The sequence below is a fragment of the Alosa pseudoharengus genome, unplaced genomic scaffold (genome assembly GCF_046254945.1).
Source record: "Alosa pseudoharengus isolate Yale_2024_CS ecotype anadromous, Long Island Sound unplaced genomic scaffold, YU_APseudo_1.1 YU_APseudo_1.1_scf_10, whole genome shotgun sequence".
Lineage (NCBI taxonomy): Eukaryota > Metazoa > Chordata > Actinopteri > Clupeiformes > Clupeidae > Alosa > Alosa pseudoharengus.
In genome coordinates this window covers 39815144-39832676 of record NW_027468565.1, presented here as the reverse complement: position 1 = coordinate 39832676, position 17533 = coordinate 39815144, and the positions used below count along the sequence as shown (strand labels likewise).

Below are 17533 nucleotides of genomic sequence, written 5' to 3'. Positions count from 1 at the left end.
TGTAAAACAGACATACTTAAGAATAACAATTTAAAGATGTAAAGAAGAAATAAAACATACAATATTCATACTTTATTCAGCAACATTTTTGGCGTTTATTTACCCTTAAAGAGAACAAAATCAAGTGTAGACAGTCAAAGTCAGTTCATAAAGGGTATGTGCTTACTGTTAAATCTGATATCAGTCAGCATGTAACTATGTGGTGCTGGCACCTTGCAAACAATTAACTAATATTAGAACAATAAGCATTTAAGACACACTGTGACAATGCATGTACCTTAATTTATAAGAAATAGCTCTTCATTACAACATAACAATTGCAGTGCTTCAGAAGTGCATTATAGAGACAGGTGCATCTCCCTTGATGTCTGTTACTCTAGGCTACTTAGGTGTATACCAATAAATAATAAAGTGTTTTTCATCTAAGTGTTTCTATATTTGGCACCATATTTATCCAGTAGATAAATGACCAAAGCAAAACATTAAAGACCTAAAGGATATCTCCACTATGGTGCTGCTATGTTGTTTTTGTTTACATGGCAATTTCTAATAACCTGAACAATATATATTGTATACAGACTTATCTCTCAACATATACCTTAGAAATTGAGGAATTGTTCACATAATGGCTTACTTTAATTCACATTGCATAATAAAAACCCGGGTCAAAAGATCCGCTTAGTGTTCAAAGTGCTAACATCAAGTCACATTTTAAAATACAAATTCGATTAATCTACAATCATATTTTATAACTGTATGAACAAAAGTGAGAAGAGAGGAAAACATTGTGTTTTTTTTTATAGGTAAACAAACCAACAATCATAAGCATATTTTTAAATATGTGGGCCTCTGCACACGATAACAGAGACAGATTACATAGTCCACCCCTGATATAGTTTGAAAAGACGTGTGAAAGTGATGGCTTGCTGTACAGCCCCCTTGATTGCAGCCCATTGGTGTGAAAGTGATGGCTTGCTGTACAGCAGCCTTGATCGCAGCCTATTGGTGTGCTCCGTGTCTACATGTGACCTCTGTCGGACGTGAGTGGTGAGGCGGTGGGTCCATGATGTGGCTGGTCGTGGTGGCGTGCTCTGCTCTCACTGGGGCAAAGGCACAAGGACGTTGACGTAGTTGATGGGAAAGAAGCCAGACTCGCCACTGATCATGCCTTCGTACCAGTTTTCATCGATCTGGTTGGTGAGGATGATGAGGTCGCCTTCCTTGAAGCCCAGCTCACCTTCATTCTCTGGTTCAAAGTTGTAGAGAGCGCGGCAGCAGGGCTGGTCCAGGGGGGACTCTCCTTCACCTAACACACACACAGCGGGAGCAGATCACCAAAGGATGGAGAAGGGTGACAGGGTTCATAGGTCTTGGTTTCCCGCTGAAGTTCAAACAAAGTAATATTCACAGCTTCTTCACCACACCAGAGCATTCAATATTCAAACCTTCAGCTGACACACAGAATTTAAACTGAGATCTTTGAAATTGTTTGCTTTAACAATTCAAGGCAATATTGCAACCTTAATATCCACGTTGGAGCAGTGACAAGCTAACATTTGTTGAAGAAATAACAACTACAGTGTGGAAATAGAATAGAAACCTAGTCGATGTGCAGTTCACTCACTAATGCTTGGAGGACTCCCAGGCCTCTGGGACAGGAACGTGAACTGATCAACTGTAGAGTAAACTGTGGATACACATGCACATGATATGAGATTAATACAATCTGAAATACATTTACCGTTACAATGAAAAACACAACACCTTACATTTAAGAATATTTCTTTATTTTGGAGCCAACCAAGACATAACTTCTGAATTGGATTACTGGTTGGCTTCAAACTAGGCAAGTGAGCAATTTCTCTTGAAATTTATTTCATAAACATTTTGAAGGATTCTCTGCTACTCACTGCTATTGGGTGGACTTTCTGGCCTTTGGGGTGAGGTCATGATCTGGTCCACTGTGGTGTATACTATACACACAGATGCAAGAGTAATTCATGAAATAAGACATAGACACTCTCTCTCTAAGAGTGATTCATCACATAAGACATGGACTCACTCTCTTCACTCTCTTCACTCTACTCACTCTACTCACTCACTCACTCACTCACTCACTCACTCACTCACTCACTCACTCACACTCTCTCTCTCTCTCTCTCTCTCTCTCTCTCTCTCTCTCTCTCTCTCTCTCTCTCTCTCTCTCTCTCTCTCTCTCTCTCTCTCTCTCTCTCTCTCTCTCTCTCTCTCACCACTTTTGTTATGTAGTGCAGGATTTAATACATGGTGTCTGAGTTTGTAAAAATTCCTGGACATACATTGTGCTATATATATGGTGATATATCATCCATTTCCTTGCGTTTATGGCCTGGTTTGACATACAGTGCATCACTGACACATTGTAATCTAAAAACATGTCTTTTGGGTCTGTATCTATCAAAGGGAGCAACTCACTTGTGTGTGGAGGACTTTCTGGCCTTGGAGGTAACCTTGTGAACGGATCAGCTGTAGAAAATGCTTTTAAATAGAGAAAATATATGACATTATCTTCTTTGTGTCTCCATAGCAGGTTCTGATGATGCAAAATGTGCAAGCTTCATAAATATGTATTACAGCAGTAGTGTTTTTTGATAAAGGTAATATAATATGGGCAGCTAATCAGGGTGGCATCTTAAGGAGGGTTGGGGAGGTTCAGGACTTACCTTTTCCATTCACACCACCATTCATCGTAACACCTGTGATTGGAAAAAAAAAACATTTCATCATTTCAAATCATTTTAATGTGATATAATGATGTGACTGATGTAATGTTATGTATATGTATGTAATGTTATGTATTGTAATGTATATATATACTATTATGAGTGTAAACCAGACCGACTGGCTGTTACAGAGTGAGTGATATTGCTAGTGAGAGTGTCTTTCACAGTTACTGATGCCAGTTGATATAGATGAATTCAGTGGCAAACCTGAAAACTGTTGTGGTGAGCTGTCAGATATGCGTAAGGTAGGGGTGTTGGAGAATCCATTGCATTCAGCGTGGCTTCCTCTACCAGTGACAGACTTTGGGCTAAACTCTCTCTTAGGCCGGTTGCTTGCAATAATTAATCTGTTGCCAATTTAAGAATAACAAATATCAACAAATATCAACAGGGGCAAAACAGCAACAACAGCAACAGTAACAACAGCAACACTGGAGCACCGTGTCCTCACCGGTTCTGGAGAACACTGCTCAGGTTTTCCAGGATCAGGCACGACTGCCTGTGGTAGTCCAACGCTGCCTCTACTAGAGCAGACAGGTTACTCACCTGCTCCACCTGCAGGATCACAAAGGCACTGCTATTTTCTTACAACACAAATCCATGACAAGAACACCAACATAATATCAAGTTCCTTAACAAACACAAAATTATTTGTCTTGTAACTACCAAAAAAAAGAGGGAATATTAATTGCTAAATCTGAAGAAGCTTTGTGTAAAGAAACTTAAAAGTGTCTGATATCACTGAAATGGAATTAAGGTTTGGCTCACATCATTCTCTAGAAGGTTGAACATGCTTCTTTCTGCCAGATCCCGGGACTCCTCAAACTTTTCGAAGGCTAGTTTGAGCTCCTGATAGCTGATTCTGCCCTTGCGTCGCTTCTTGTAGTCAAAGTCTAACCGCCGACCCTCCATCTTCCTTAAGTGGTACTACAGAAGTGAACCAAAATCTGAACCTTGAGAAATTACACACACTATGAATCCATATTGTAAATGTGTAATATAAGTAGGGCTGTCAAAATAACTGATTAATTTCGATTAATTCATTTGAAAAAAAATAACTGATTAAAAAAATTAGTGCAGATTAATCGATTCCGTATGACCTTTGACCCAGAGCCATTCTAGTCAGTAAAAATTAGACTGTAAAATGAAGGAGAGAAGAAAACGTGCTGCCTGGGTCATTGATTGGAACATTTACTTTTAAAAAACGGCCTGATGGTGTTCATAAAAAATAAAGTGTTGAAGATAAAGTCCTCTGCAATGTCTGCAGCAAGGAATTTGCATATCACCGGAGTTCATCAACTCTATAGTCGCACATCAATGCAAAGAAATAAGTGTTGACATTGAGGGGAGTGTTAATTTATTTTCATTGTGTCCCCTAGGTTATATCTGTGGTCTGAAATGCCTTGTATGTGAAAAAAAAACTTCTTCCCGAAGCACTTTTGAATTTATTTCCTCAGCATATTAGGTCATATCATAGATTATTATGGCAATTATTTGAACAGTGAAAATAATAATAAAAGAGTTTTTGAACTTTAATGTCACTAATGCTGATTATTCAATGATTCGTTTGAATTTAAATATTTAAAATACTTTCACAGCAAAAAATATATATGCGATTCATTTAGATTAATTAATCACAGAGTATGTAATTAATTAGATTTTTTTTTTTTAATCGATTGACAGCCCTAAATATAAGACATGGGTTGTGGGAAAAAACAGCACAGAAATCAAGGGAGTTGAGGTTAACTCTTCATCGAGCAAAAAGAAACAATACAGGAAGATGGGGAAAAGCGGAGACTCCTGCTGGATGTCAGGGCCTACTACAAGTTCCACAGTTTATCTGTGTGATTGCTCTGAGACCAGACATGGTGTTGTATTTGGAGTGTGAGCGCCTCTATCAGTTGAGCTAATTATTAACTATTGGAGGAAGCCGTTACAAGAAAAAAGTCAAACTACTGATAACAGAAGTAAGGGATTGTGGCTGGCAAGCACACAGGTCTTAAACTAGATAAGCTTTTGGAAGTCATACAAACAGTATGCATCTGATCAGTAGACCACTCAGTATGCATCTGATCAGTAGACCACTCAGTATGCATCTGATCAGTAGACGACTCAGTATGCATCTTATCAGTAGACGACTCAGTATGCATCTGATCAGTAGACGACTCAGTATGCATCTGATCAGTAGACGACTCAGTATGCATCTGATCAGTAGACGACTCTAGAGGGCCCCGCTAAGCATCCTTTCAGTAACACGGTCAACACTGAGCCTCACCGTGATCTCCTTCAGGTCCTTGTCCTGTAGCGTCTGGAGTGGGTCTATGAAGCTGTGCTTCACCTGAACGTCCAGGACGTCCCTGGCCTGGGCCATCTGCTTCAGCGCCTCACCAATATCCACCAACGCGCAGCCTGCCAGGAGGGTCAGGAAGTGTGTCCAGTTAACCTAGATCTTTCCTCTTGCATTATGGTTATGGTTATGGTTACGCTTTTGTCCAAAGCGACATACAAATACAAAACAATATAATACTTAAAATTTAACAGGGAACAAATTAAGATGTTGGTCAGACTATAATAAGGAGAATAGCAATAATAAATAACCATGTCAATTAAATCAATAGCGTAATGAAATAAACAATGAAAAAAGGGAAAATAGCAATAATAAACAATAATGTCCATTCAATCAATAATATAATAAAAATAACAATAGCATGGTAAGACTACATTAAGGAGAATATCAATAATAAACAACGTCAAATTAATCAACAGCCTAATGAAAATAAAACAATACTATACAAACCATAACACATAAGAAGTGCTTAATGAACTAAGTGCATGCTGAACAGATATGTCTTTAGACCCCTCTTAAAAGACTCAAAACTATCACAGGAACGGAGAGCACTGGGCAACTCATTCCACCAACATGGAACCACATCAGAGATGAGCAGAATCTCATTAGGAGCACTGATACCAGTGGAGCACTGATAGACCAACATGAATATAGTGAGATGCGTTCCTACATGAATATAGTGAAATGCATTCCTACATGAATACGGTGAAATGCAATCCTAAATAAATATAGTGAAATGCATTCCTAAATGAATACGGTGAAATGCATTCCTAAATAAACACATACCAAAGGCAGAGTCAGCCCCGAGCTCTCTGCCGTAGCGGAGCATGCATTCTCCCAGAAGCCCCTCTGTTTGGGGGTAACCCACAGTCTTCACCTGCCCACGGATCCTTGAGACGGTGTTGAGCACACCAAGTTTGGCTCTACAAGCTGAAAATCAAGTTAATGGGAGTTAAGTAAACGGTCCAGACCTCCAGTACTGAGTCACTGCCAAAAGTGGCGGATATCCCGCAAATGGACACTGGAATATGAGCCTGAAAGGGAAGGACACGGTACACTACCTGGGTTCGGTTGGAGGTACTCTGTGGTTTTTGGCACAAGTTCAAGAACCAGTTTATGGGTTACATCAATTTTCTGAAGTCAAACACACAAAAAAGGCTATATAAGCTAGACCACACTTTGTCAATGTATACAGTGTAACAACAAGGTAATCAGTTTACAAGGCATTATATTCTTACAATGAAAATTAGCAAGAAAAATATGTCATCTCTTTAAGTATGTAGGGTCTACCTAAGATGGACAAATGACTTCCACAAGAACATAGGATCAGATATATTTACTGTATGTAAGAACATAGGATCAGATGGATATATTTACTGTATGTAAGAACATAGGATCAGATGGATATATTTACTGTATGTCAGAGTGGGGAAATGAGATAGATCTACTGAGCCCAAATATGAATCTTTAATACTTAATACTTAATAATCACTTCAGTGTTTCCAACCTTTTCCATTTTGAGGAACTCGTCATCCAGTTTGGTTCCTTCCGCCCCATTAATCTTTTCATTTAGTAGCTGCAAAGGAGAAGAGGAAAGAAAGGAGGAATGTACAGAACCTCTCACAGAAACACTGACTCTAAAGGAGAATGTATACTTAAGACTCTAAAGAAGAATGTATACTTAAGACTCTAAAGGAGAATGTATACTTAAGACTCTAAAGGAGAAGGGCTGGCAGCATAGCCGTTGGCTGCAGCAACTCGAGGTCGGTAGAACTGACAGGGTTTTTTTCCGTACTGACAGTACTCAGTGCATGACCTCATGAAACAGAGATCTATGTGAAATATCGCCGGAATTCTCTTTTGAGTCAAAAGTATACTCCCGTGGAAATAACTATGTTTAGATCGGAGTTGCGCATGACACAAACTTCATCAGCAGGATGGCCCGCAAGGACTATCCATGTGACATCAAAATGTTGTGTCTGTGCAGACTTGTGCGTTGACTGAGCATATGCATACAAGTTTTAAACCACAGGGCCACTGTCAAGAGGAAACAAAACCCATTTACCCTATCAATTACCCAACACGTTTACCATGCACCATGCATGTTTTCATAAGCATGTTCGCTTCCTGATAAAATAAATAAAATAAATAAAACTAGAAAAGCATTTCCTGAAGGAAATACAGTGCATGAAAATGCAAAAATATGATGAATTCATATGGTTAAATTATTTGCTTGGTAGATAAGGTTTAATATAGTTGGAATGACTGAACAGTTAAATAGGTTAATAATTGAAATGGTTAAATTATTTAGGCAGATAGTTGACGATAACTAACAGTTGGAATGGCTCCAATGTTTGCTAGTAGTTATGCTAACTATGTTAATAAAGATAATAATGCTAACCAAGTTACTATGCTAACTAGCATGCTAACAATGTTAAAATGTTAACTATGCTAACCATATGACTTAGCTAACCTAGCTAATAATTTTTATTAGTTATGATAACTATGCTAATTAGCATGCTAACATGCTAACTATGCTAACCATGTGACTTAGCTAACTTAGCTAATCATTTTTAGCAGTTTTGCTAAAAATGCTAACTAGCATGTTAACATGCTAGCATGCTAACTATGCTAACCATGTGACTTAGCTAACTTAGCTAATCATTTTTAGCAGTTTTGTAAAAAATGCTAACTAGCATGCTAACATGCTAACTATGTTAACCATGTGACTTAGCTAACTTAGCTAATCATTTTTAGCAGTTTTGCTAAAAATGCTAACTAGCATTCTAACTAGCATGCTAACATGCTAGCATGCTAACTATGCTAACCAAGTTACTTAGCTAACTTAGCTAACTAGCTACAGTGGGTAGGAGTCATAGTTGATGACAAGTAACAGTTACAATGGCTGAACAGTTAAAAAGTTCAGTAGTTTAAAGGGTTAAATTGTTTAACAGTGAAATATTGTAGTGAGGACTTTTATTTTGAAACAGTTTTTGGCAGAGGAAGCAGTTGAACAGGATGTGTAGTCTTAATAGGGCCAGTTTGTATGCTTAAAGCCTGAGACTGGCAGTTGATGCAGGTGGCCCGAACACCTGCCATAGGATTCTAATTGCTTAACGGCTCTATTGTGATGTCATCAGCCCATGTTAAGTCTATGGGGAAATTTTGATTCGTTTTTAATTAGTTTAAAAAGTATAAAAGTTACAAAAATACAAAGCCCACATGTCATAAGTAAGACCTACGCATCGCAGTTTGAATGAAGTTTCTACGTTAAACGGTTGAAGCTGCATTAAGTGTGTTAGAAGAATAAGAAGAAGAAGCCTAGGAAGAACAGTACAGTGCATTTTCATGCACTGTAATTACTGGAGACCTGCTGATGAATTTATACTTTTGTTTATTTCCTGCTTTAGTGAATCAGCTGATTAGATTACAAGCAATTGAATTGTTCTGTTGTTAAAGAGAGGTGTAATCAGCTGATTAGATTACAAGCAATTGAATTGTACTGTTGTTAAAGAGAGGTGTAATCAGCTGATTAGATTACAAGCAATTGAATTGTACTGTTGTTAAAGAGAGGTGTAATCAGCTGATTAGATTAAGATGAGATCTGATTAGTTAAAGAGAGGTGTAATGGGCAGAGACCAAACAACAGACCAGATCTTTGCTGTAGATTTGCATAATGTTGAAATTTTGTTTTTTATTTAGTTATAATATCAATATCTTGACACCTAATGACTACTTCCTACAACTTAAAGAGGAGGTTTTAATCATTCAAACAGTACCAATAACAAAGTTTGGACACACCTACACATTCATGGGGTTTTCATTAGTTTGACCAATTTTACATTGTATAACAAAGCAATGTATTTACGATTTAAAAAAAAAAGATTATTCATTCAAATGTTGTAAAATATCAAGGGCAGCTGTTATTCTGAAGGGCCCCTGGCCACATCTTAATGTTATTCAAATATTAATGCTAATTTATCCAACCTACTCTATGTCGGGCGTTGTAATTGATGACCGACTTAACTTCTCTGAGCATGTAGCTTCTATTGCAAAATCATGTCGGTTTATGCTTTACAAAATTAGGAAGATCAGACCTTATCTGACACAAGATTCCACACAACTTCTTGTTCAAACCATGGTCATCTCCAAGCTGGACTATTGTAATTCACTATTAGCTGGCTTACCCGCTTGTGTAATAAGATCATTACAGCTGATTCAGAATGCTGGAGCACGCCTGGTCTTCAATCAGCCAAAGAGGACACATGTAATCTCCATTGGCTCCCTATAGTAGCCAGAATTACATTTAAATGTCTCACTTTGGCCTATAGGACACTGACTGGATCTGCTCCTAGTTATTTTAACTCAATAATCAAGGTGTACATCCCCAACCGCCCACTGTGGTCTTCTGATGAGCGTCTGTTGTGTCGACCAGTCATAAACGCTAGGTCTTAAACACTAGGTCTAATTCAAGACTCTTTTCCTCAGTGGTTCCATGTTGGTGAAATGAGTTGCCCAGTGCTCTCCGTTCCTGTGGTAGTTTTGGGTCTAAAGGGGTCTAAAGACATTCCTGTTCAATATGCACTTAGTTCTTTAAGCGCTTCTTATGCCTTATGATTTGTATAATATTGTTTTATTTCCATTAGGCTGTTGATTAATTTGACATTATTATTTATTATTGATATTCTCCTTAATATAGTCTTACCATGTCATTGTTTTTTATTTTATTGATTGAATGGACATTATTGTTTATTATTAGCCTAGAAATCTAGACGCGCCCCTAGCAAATTACATTTGCTGCCAGGGCTAGTCTAGCAACTCTCCGTTGGCTTGTGAGCTCCAGAAATCGAAACTTAAATCAGGCCAATGAAATCGTGTATAGAGTCGTTAGGTGGGCTTAACATAATAATTGATGGCAGAGTTGCAACGGTTTGGCTTGAATTCCCTGCTACTTGAAAACAAATAAGATGGATGTTGCTGCTGGCGAACAGTGTGACACGAGTTAAGCTTTTATTAAGTTGGCAAACGTTTGAACTAGCCAACTAGCTCCGCTAGTGGGAAACGCATGGGAATCATAGCGCTGCCGCTGTCCTATTGTGTGCAGAGGGAATTTGAAAGACAACTGATTCTCCCGCCCCTCGGACTGAGCACTGCGAACGGTGAGTGCCCAGACCCTACATTTTAATGTGGGTCTGGTTCGTCAGGCTAGTTTAATATTGCTTTTTCCCTCATTTTCATTACTTATTTTATTAGGCTATTGATCGAATCGACATTGTTGTTTATTATTGCTATCCTCCTTATTATAGTTTGACCAACATTCTAATCTGTTCCCTGTTAAATCTTTAATTATTATGTTGTTTTTGTATTTGTGTGTCGCTTTGGACAAAGGCGTCTGCAAAATCCCATAACCAACAGGTCAACATGGTCAAAGGATTTCCAAGGAATAACTATATTCTAATGGTTCAGCAAACATCCAAATAAAAAACACAAAATGGCTACTACATAAACAACATAAATGGTAAAAATAATGCCTAACTGATCAGCACTATCTGGTCATGTTGACCATGAGTCAGATTAAGGCATGTTTACATTAAAGGAGGGAGGTTGTATCAAAACATACAGTAGAATATAGTTAAATATACATGCAGTGCAATAATGACATGTTTTCTTTTTCAGTTTTGCATAATGTATGCATAATAATGATTGAGCAGTATTATACATTCAGTATTAGGTGTTTTTATCCAGCGCAGGTATATATTTAGTATTAGGTGCTTTTATCCAGCGCAGGTATATATTCAGTATTAGGTGCTTTTACAGGCTGTATTTCTATCACCACGTGTTCCAAAATATTTGAAGTCATGACGATTATATTAGCCATGCTAGTCTTGTCATCAACTAAAAAGGCGAGCTTTAGAACATACTGTAAAAAGTCAATGATCTTATAGTTTAAGGCAAACTTGGTTATAGAGACATGCTGTTTAACGACATTCACCTACTGTGTTAAAGAATGGCAGCATTTATTAAGGTCAAGAATTTAGTTTGGTGTGCAAAGGGCCTCATGATAAGAGGATTATGGCTGCCATTACTGGCTGATGGAGAGGGAATTGTCTGTAGAACTATTTTATGAAAGGGTGCAGTGTCTGTTGTAAAGTGTAAAAACATCATTACATCACCCCGATAGGGATACTGAATAATGAAAACACCTTACAGACATTTGTCTTTCCTGATGTATGTTGCTGTAGGTTTATACTGTTGAGTTCAGCAACTTCAGTTGTTGTCAAGAGGCAAATACAGCACATCTGACTCCAAGTCCCCAAGCGCATGTGAATGTCTGTGTTCAGCACCTGTACGTGAGCCTGTCTACTATCTATGCCCTCCCTGGCCACAATCCCAGCACTCCAGAGGGAATCTACAGCATGTATTGTCCTTCTGGCAGCTTTTCCAAACCTCTGCAGTAATTCAATGCTGCCATGCAGGCAGGGTGAGGGAAGTATCAGCAACACTCTGCATACAGACATGATCATGAGAGGCAACTAGGCCTGTTCAGATTATATCCAGCATAGATTAACACTCATTATGCGATGTGTAGCCTACTGCCTGTGAGACACAATGCTAATCACAATGCTGATGCATAACTACATTTAAATATTTTAAACGGTGATAAGTGTATTGACATTATGTAATGTGTCCTTGTTTTTAACCACCTGAAGGCAGGTTGGAGGGGTGCATCACGTGACCTATAGCCTACGCAACTTTAGGTCCATTACGCGTTTGTTCAGGAGCCGTATAAAGGTAATTATCCGTGGTGTGCCCCCCTATAATAAAAAACCAAGGTCAGGACGAAATAGACAAAGATACCATCGCAAGGTCACATCATACTACGACGAACAATTGACATATATCGAGATCTCGGATTGACGCTCCTTTCACTTTATTTAGGACCAAAACAAGAGTCCTCTTGCACCGTCTAATTGTCAAATTCTGTATCGCCATAGCTTTGGAAAATAACCAACCACTTTAAAGTTGCTACAAACTATTCTTAAAATCTGCGTGATAAACAGGACAGAAAACTGCCAGTGCGTGCGTAGCGGCTACAGAAGTGCAGAAACACACACACGGGCCTGCACCGCAATCTAGGTTACCCCACAGATGTCCTCACGTGTAGCATTTTCGAAATCACACCTCTCTTTCCCACCCACCCAACATAAAAATACATTACCATAACGCCACATTCTGTGGTAGTCTATATCAAAGCAACTCGGCACTGTACTGCACAACCATAGCCTACGACTCCACAGCCCATGCACACTAGGCGAGGTCCTCCGCTTACCTGGCTTGCTTTATGAAACTGTTTCTTTAGTCCCGCTACTGACATGGCCAATACTTCTGATGATCAAAACATTAATCACGTGCAAATATTACGCGCACATGCTGGCGATGTATGATGTAGTCGGCGTGCCTTTGACAGGTGACGCGGTAATTTATATGTCCACATCGCACTCCACCTCCTCCATCGCAATGTATCAATGCGCTGACAAGCTGCTCCCAGACCGGGATTCGTGGTGCCGCATGGTTGCCAGTATGAGAGGAATATAATCAACTAGCCCACCACCTGCCAACATGATACCCTTCCTTCAAAACACCATCTTTCACAACAGATTGTGAATTTGAAGTCGAAAATGAGTATTGGCTACTTCAATAAATCCGTCATTGACTTATAAGACAAAGAAATTAATAATTCAAATCATATTCGGGATGTTGCCACATCTGGCAACATTGCAGACTATATTACATACACATGAACGCCTGCCTACTTGCTTCCTTTCCACCTCGTTCTTTGAACACACAACTTTTCTGTCGAAACCCTGGAAAAATAAGAGGAACAGACTCGTTGCTATATTAAATGTAAACTGCACGACTGGTAAATACATGAAGCAGTTTGTTATTTGATAGTTAGGCTATCGGATCTTATACTGAAGGCCTGCTACTCTGATTTGGGACAGTGGAACCAGAGAATACTGAAGGTGTTCTAATCTTCGGTGGAGTTAATAATTATCTGCTGCCCTTTGCTCAGTCTAATTAAGGTCATCAATCAACCTTGTTAACTCACGCAAAGTGTTGGGGACCTGTGTAGATGAGTTACACAAAACAACTTCATATGTCCTGCCACTGATGATTTTTGGCACTTTGTTTTTATCACCACACCACCATCTAAGTAGGCTAGCCTAATTGCTCAAACTAATCTCATTTATGAAAGTTGTGAGGTGCATGGTAATTCAAGTACATTCTGTGGGTTTCCATATGTTGATTTCCAGATCGTCTCTGTAATCATGAGGCCTTTCTCTGCTCTGAGTAAGTTGAGCAGCTTGTTTATGGTTACATCACACAACTTAGCGCACACAATTAGAAAAGAATGATATTGTGATTGTTTAAAGCCCTCATAGGATTAGATAAATGTCCCCCCTGCTGAAGAAGTGCATTATATTTCAAACTGGAAAGCACATGGATTTGTTTAAAAGCTAGCAAAACGGTTAGCATAAGTTCGGCAGAACAATGTGGATGTTACAAGGTAAGAAGCACGATTTAAAACAAATTTCTTGTTTCTCACTTCTCTTACCTGGACGGTAGGCTAATGTTGCAAGGTTGGTTTTCCGCCTGGGAACGCTAGGGGGAGCGGGGAACCATTTTCACCGGAACAGGTCATTTAATCATCCAAACTATTTCTAAATGGGTTTATTAAGTTGAAATAGTTGCCAAGTTCCCCTTTAACTGGTACACTTATGTTTCACAGCTCAACTGCTGTTCTCATGAATGTGACGTGTTGCCACTGACTGTTAGAAAGTCAGACTTTATGGTAAACTGTCTTTTATATGGTAGGCCTACAATATATCAGAACTTAATGTAGGCCTACTTTTACAAGAAGCTAACATAATTAAGTAAATTAAAAGGCATTTCAGTATCCAATATGCCTGTTACCGGTCTGTGACAAACTCACTCCTGTATTCTCATCAGGAATGTACTAATCTGGGTCAAGAAGGTCATGTGTTGTACTGAGCATCCGTTGGTTGGAATTAATGGATAAAAGTAAGGTCTACCTCTGCTAATGCAGTTTAAACCATGAGACTGAAAACCTGTACAGCAATATCAAGTATGTTAAGTATTATCAAACTACTTTGCTACTGATGGGCAGATTTGTAAAGATGTTAAAACACTTCTGAATTGTGATTTTAAACCCATACAGAATGCATTAATGGTCATCATTTACATTTAACACAGTTTCACATTGAGATAGTAACCTCTATTTTCAGGAATTACATTTACGTCATGTACATTGTTTATCAGGAGCCTGAGAGCTAACCCCACACATGTTACCATGATACAAACTTATGCCATTTAAACAAATATTTAAGCAAACAACAAACCACAGCAAATTTGTTTACAAAAAAAGAACTTACAAATAGTGGACACACTTGCATTAGATATTCCACTAAAAGACTATAAAGTTCAAACTGAGACAGCCTGCCTGAGGAGGGCATTGGGCTGTAGAATCCTACAAACAAGGAAGCATATGAGGCACAGCAGGGCAGCTCCAAGGAATCACATTCACCTTTTCCAGAACCAACATGCAAGTTCTGACCCTGTACGTAAAGGCAGCCAGTAACATTGTGAAAGGATTCATATGCACAATGCACACGTATTACCTACACAGACATAAGCAAACGCAGACAGAGCTATAGAAACAAACAAGCAATGCAATGAGTACCATTATTACGGTGTAAAGATTTGTGAAATGAACTGTAGACGTTTACTGCATGTGTTAATATAGCTGGGTGTGTGTGTGTGTGTGTGTGTGTGTGTGGGGGGGGGGGTACTGCAGATGTGCATGTTCTGGGGAGGAGGGGCAGGGTGATCTACTGAATCTACAGGCCACTCTGTGGGCTTATGGCATGCTTTCAGCATGGGCGCCCACTCTGTTCAATTACCTGGAGTTCAGTCTTTCAGTCGACCTATGTGACAGTGTGGCTGGAATGGCAAAAGAAACTCTGACCCTGCTTACATGTGAAGTGGCAATCCATTGTCATCACTGGAAGGAGATGTGAGGTCTTCCAGCAGGGTGCTTAATTTTTCTGAAAGTTTCTCAAGTGTGTCTTGGTCCTCAGTGATATATATTTTATCCATTATTTGTTTGGTGAGGTTGACACATTTCTTTTTCAGATCTGTTGTCCTTGGGTCTCTTAAGGCTTCCTGGAAGTCTTTTACAGTCAAACGGGAGTTTTGATTAGCCTTTCTAACAATCTTACCAGCAGTTCTATCGGAAAGTTTTCTTGGTCTTCCAGGCCTGAACTTAACCACCATTCCTGTTAACTGCCATTTTTTAATCACATTACGAACTGACGAAGCAGCTACCTGAAAACGTTTGGCTAACTTTTTATAGCCTTCTCCTGCTTTGTGGCCTTCAATGATTTCCTCTTTCAGAGCACTAGGCAGCTGCTTGTAGTTGCCCATGACTGTTGATGGTTGGGAGATGGTCTGAAGAGTTGGAGTATTCACCAAATCTGTTAAATCTTCCTGAAGGTCTTTTATATCAAAACAGGGCTTTTGATTTGCCTCTCCAGCAACCTTACCAGCAGTTGTCTCTGAAAGTTTTCTTGGTCTTCCAGGCCTCATCTGAGCATCCACCATTCCTGTTAACTGCCATTTCTTAATTACATTACGAACTGAAGAAGCAGCTAGCTGAAAACGCTTGGCTAACTTTTTATAGCCTTCTCCTGCTTTGTGGGCATTGATTATTTCAGCTTTTACAGCACTAGGCAGCTGCTTGTAGGTGCCCATGACTGTTGATGGTTGGCAGAAGGTTTGAGGAGTCAAGGTATTAACAGTCTACAACTACAGTCTACAAAGACCTTTATGACTTTTGGATGTCACCTCATACTCTTATAACATAACCATTCACAGAAACAGAAATTCTGTATACTTCAACTTCAATTCAACTTAAAGGTGTTCACATCTTCATCCAGTGTTGTTCCTTCAGCTCCTTTCATCTTTTCATTTAAAAGCTGCAAGAGAGAAGAGGGGAGGTGGGGATGAGAGGAAAATACATCTTACTGACACACTGAGTGAACCAGTCATAAAAGGGTTTATATGACATAAAAATATCAGTCTTTGTAGATTAACATGACATCAGACACAGATTATTTCAAACACTGTGACTGTCTGAGCTTGTTCTCTGATAGACATGTCCACGACAGCACAGCTAGTAAACTTTGGAGACAACAAACAAACCAATATTGGTTACAATTTACTTGAAGGTATCTACACAAGAGTGACATGACACTGTCATGAAGGTGTCATAAAGATTATGAAATAACGCTTCTGTCATTAAGTGTCATTCGGTTTTTGTCATGACAAGTTAGGGTTAGGGTTATGGTTATGACAGTGTCACATCACTCTTATGTAGATACCTTCAAGTAAAGTGTTACCCAAATGTTTTGAGTAGCCTACACTAAATCCCTTAGCACAGCGTTTCTCAAACTGTGGGTCGCGACCCACTACTGGGTCGCGGAGACATGCCACTGCGAACTGACGTGAAAAACAGGAGTTTTTTTAATTAATTTTTTTATCTGTAGCCTGGGCCCAGGTAGCACCCGATGCGAAATGGACGCACTGTGTTATTCACAGGGAAGCGCTCGTGTCAAGGCAGCTTAGTCCCGACCTACATGAGATTTTGAACGTTGTTGTGAGAGTGGTGAATTTAATCAAAACCCGGCCCTTAAAAGCGCGTCTATTCTCCGCACTTTGCGAAGAGATGGTAGCTGACCAAAAGGCTGTACTGTTTCACAGCGAGGCAAGGTGGCTTTCCCGAGGTAAAGTGCTGTCGCGCGTGTTTGAGCTCCGAGTCGCCTCTTCTTGGAGGAAGAGCGCATGTTTGAATCTGCAAGCACGTTCACTAATGAACATTTCTTGACGAAGCTGGCCTATCTTAGCGATATATTTGATATATTTTAGCGATACATTTGAGTTAAATGTCCAGTTACAAGGCAAAGACAAGCACCTACCTCACCTAGCAAATAAGATTAGCCTACTGCATTCACCAAAAAAACTTGAGTATGGGACAGGCGCCTGTACTCGTTCGATCGCGACAGTATTATGCCTTTGAGATTTCTGAGCGAAATCGCTGAAACGTCTGATTGGGAGACACTCTTGTAATCCCATGTATTAAACAGTAGGCCTACATCACATCCCTGCAAAGTTTATTTCAAAAATATTCCCCAACCAGCAGTGCTCAGTATGACTGGATTATGGATCCATTTAATGCAGCATGTTGGTATTTCATTGAATATATTGTACAATGCTGTAAAATGGCCTATGCTTCCTAATATGTTGCTGGAAAACAGAAATATGTGTGTTATGTATTTATTTATTA

General features: G+C 39.3%; 1 protein-coding gene across 1 annotated transcript; it reads right to left on the bottom strand.

Moving 5' to 3' along the window:
- Positions 1-82: 82 nt before the first annotated feature.
- Positions 83-12618, bottom strand: sh3gl3b (SH3-domain GRB2-like 3b). The gene is made up of 13 exons (XM_076271609.1): positions 12440-12618; positions 6617-6685; positions 6171-6243; positions 5896-6039; positions 5038-5171; positions 3531-3689; positions 3214-3317; positions 2970-3109; positions 2703-2735; positions 2455-2517; positions 1911-1973; positions 1625-1687; positions 83-1306 (listed from the first exon to the last, which is right to left on the bottom strand). Exons 1-13 carry the CDS (start codon positions 12482-12484, stop codon positions 1098-1100), a joined length of 1299 nt encoding a protein of 432 aa, XP_076127724.1. The 5' UTR covers positions 12485-12618; the 3' UTR covers positions 83-1097.
- Between the last annotated feature and the right edge of the window lie 4915 nt (positions 12619-17533).

Coding starts and splice junctions, on each gene's coding strand:
- sh3gl3b (XM_076271609.1), bottom strand. CDS start 12,484: ATGTCAGTAGCGGGACTAAAGAAACAGTTTCATAAAGCAAGCCAG. Junction 3,690..5,037: donor AGGACCTGAAGGAGATCACG/GTGAGGCTCAGT, acceptor TCACTTCTGTAG/TACCACTTAAGGAAGATGGA. Junction 2,736..2,969: donor CTCACCACAACAGTTTTCAG/GTTTGCCACTGA, acceptor TTCCAATCACAG/GTGTTACGATGAATGGTGGT.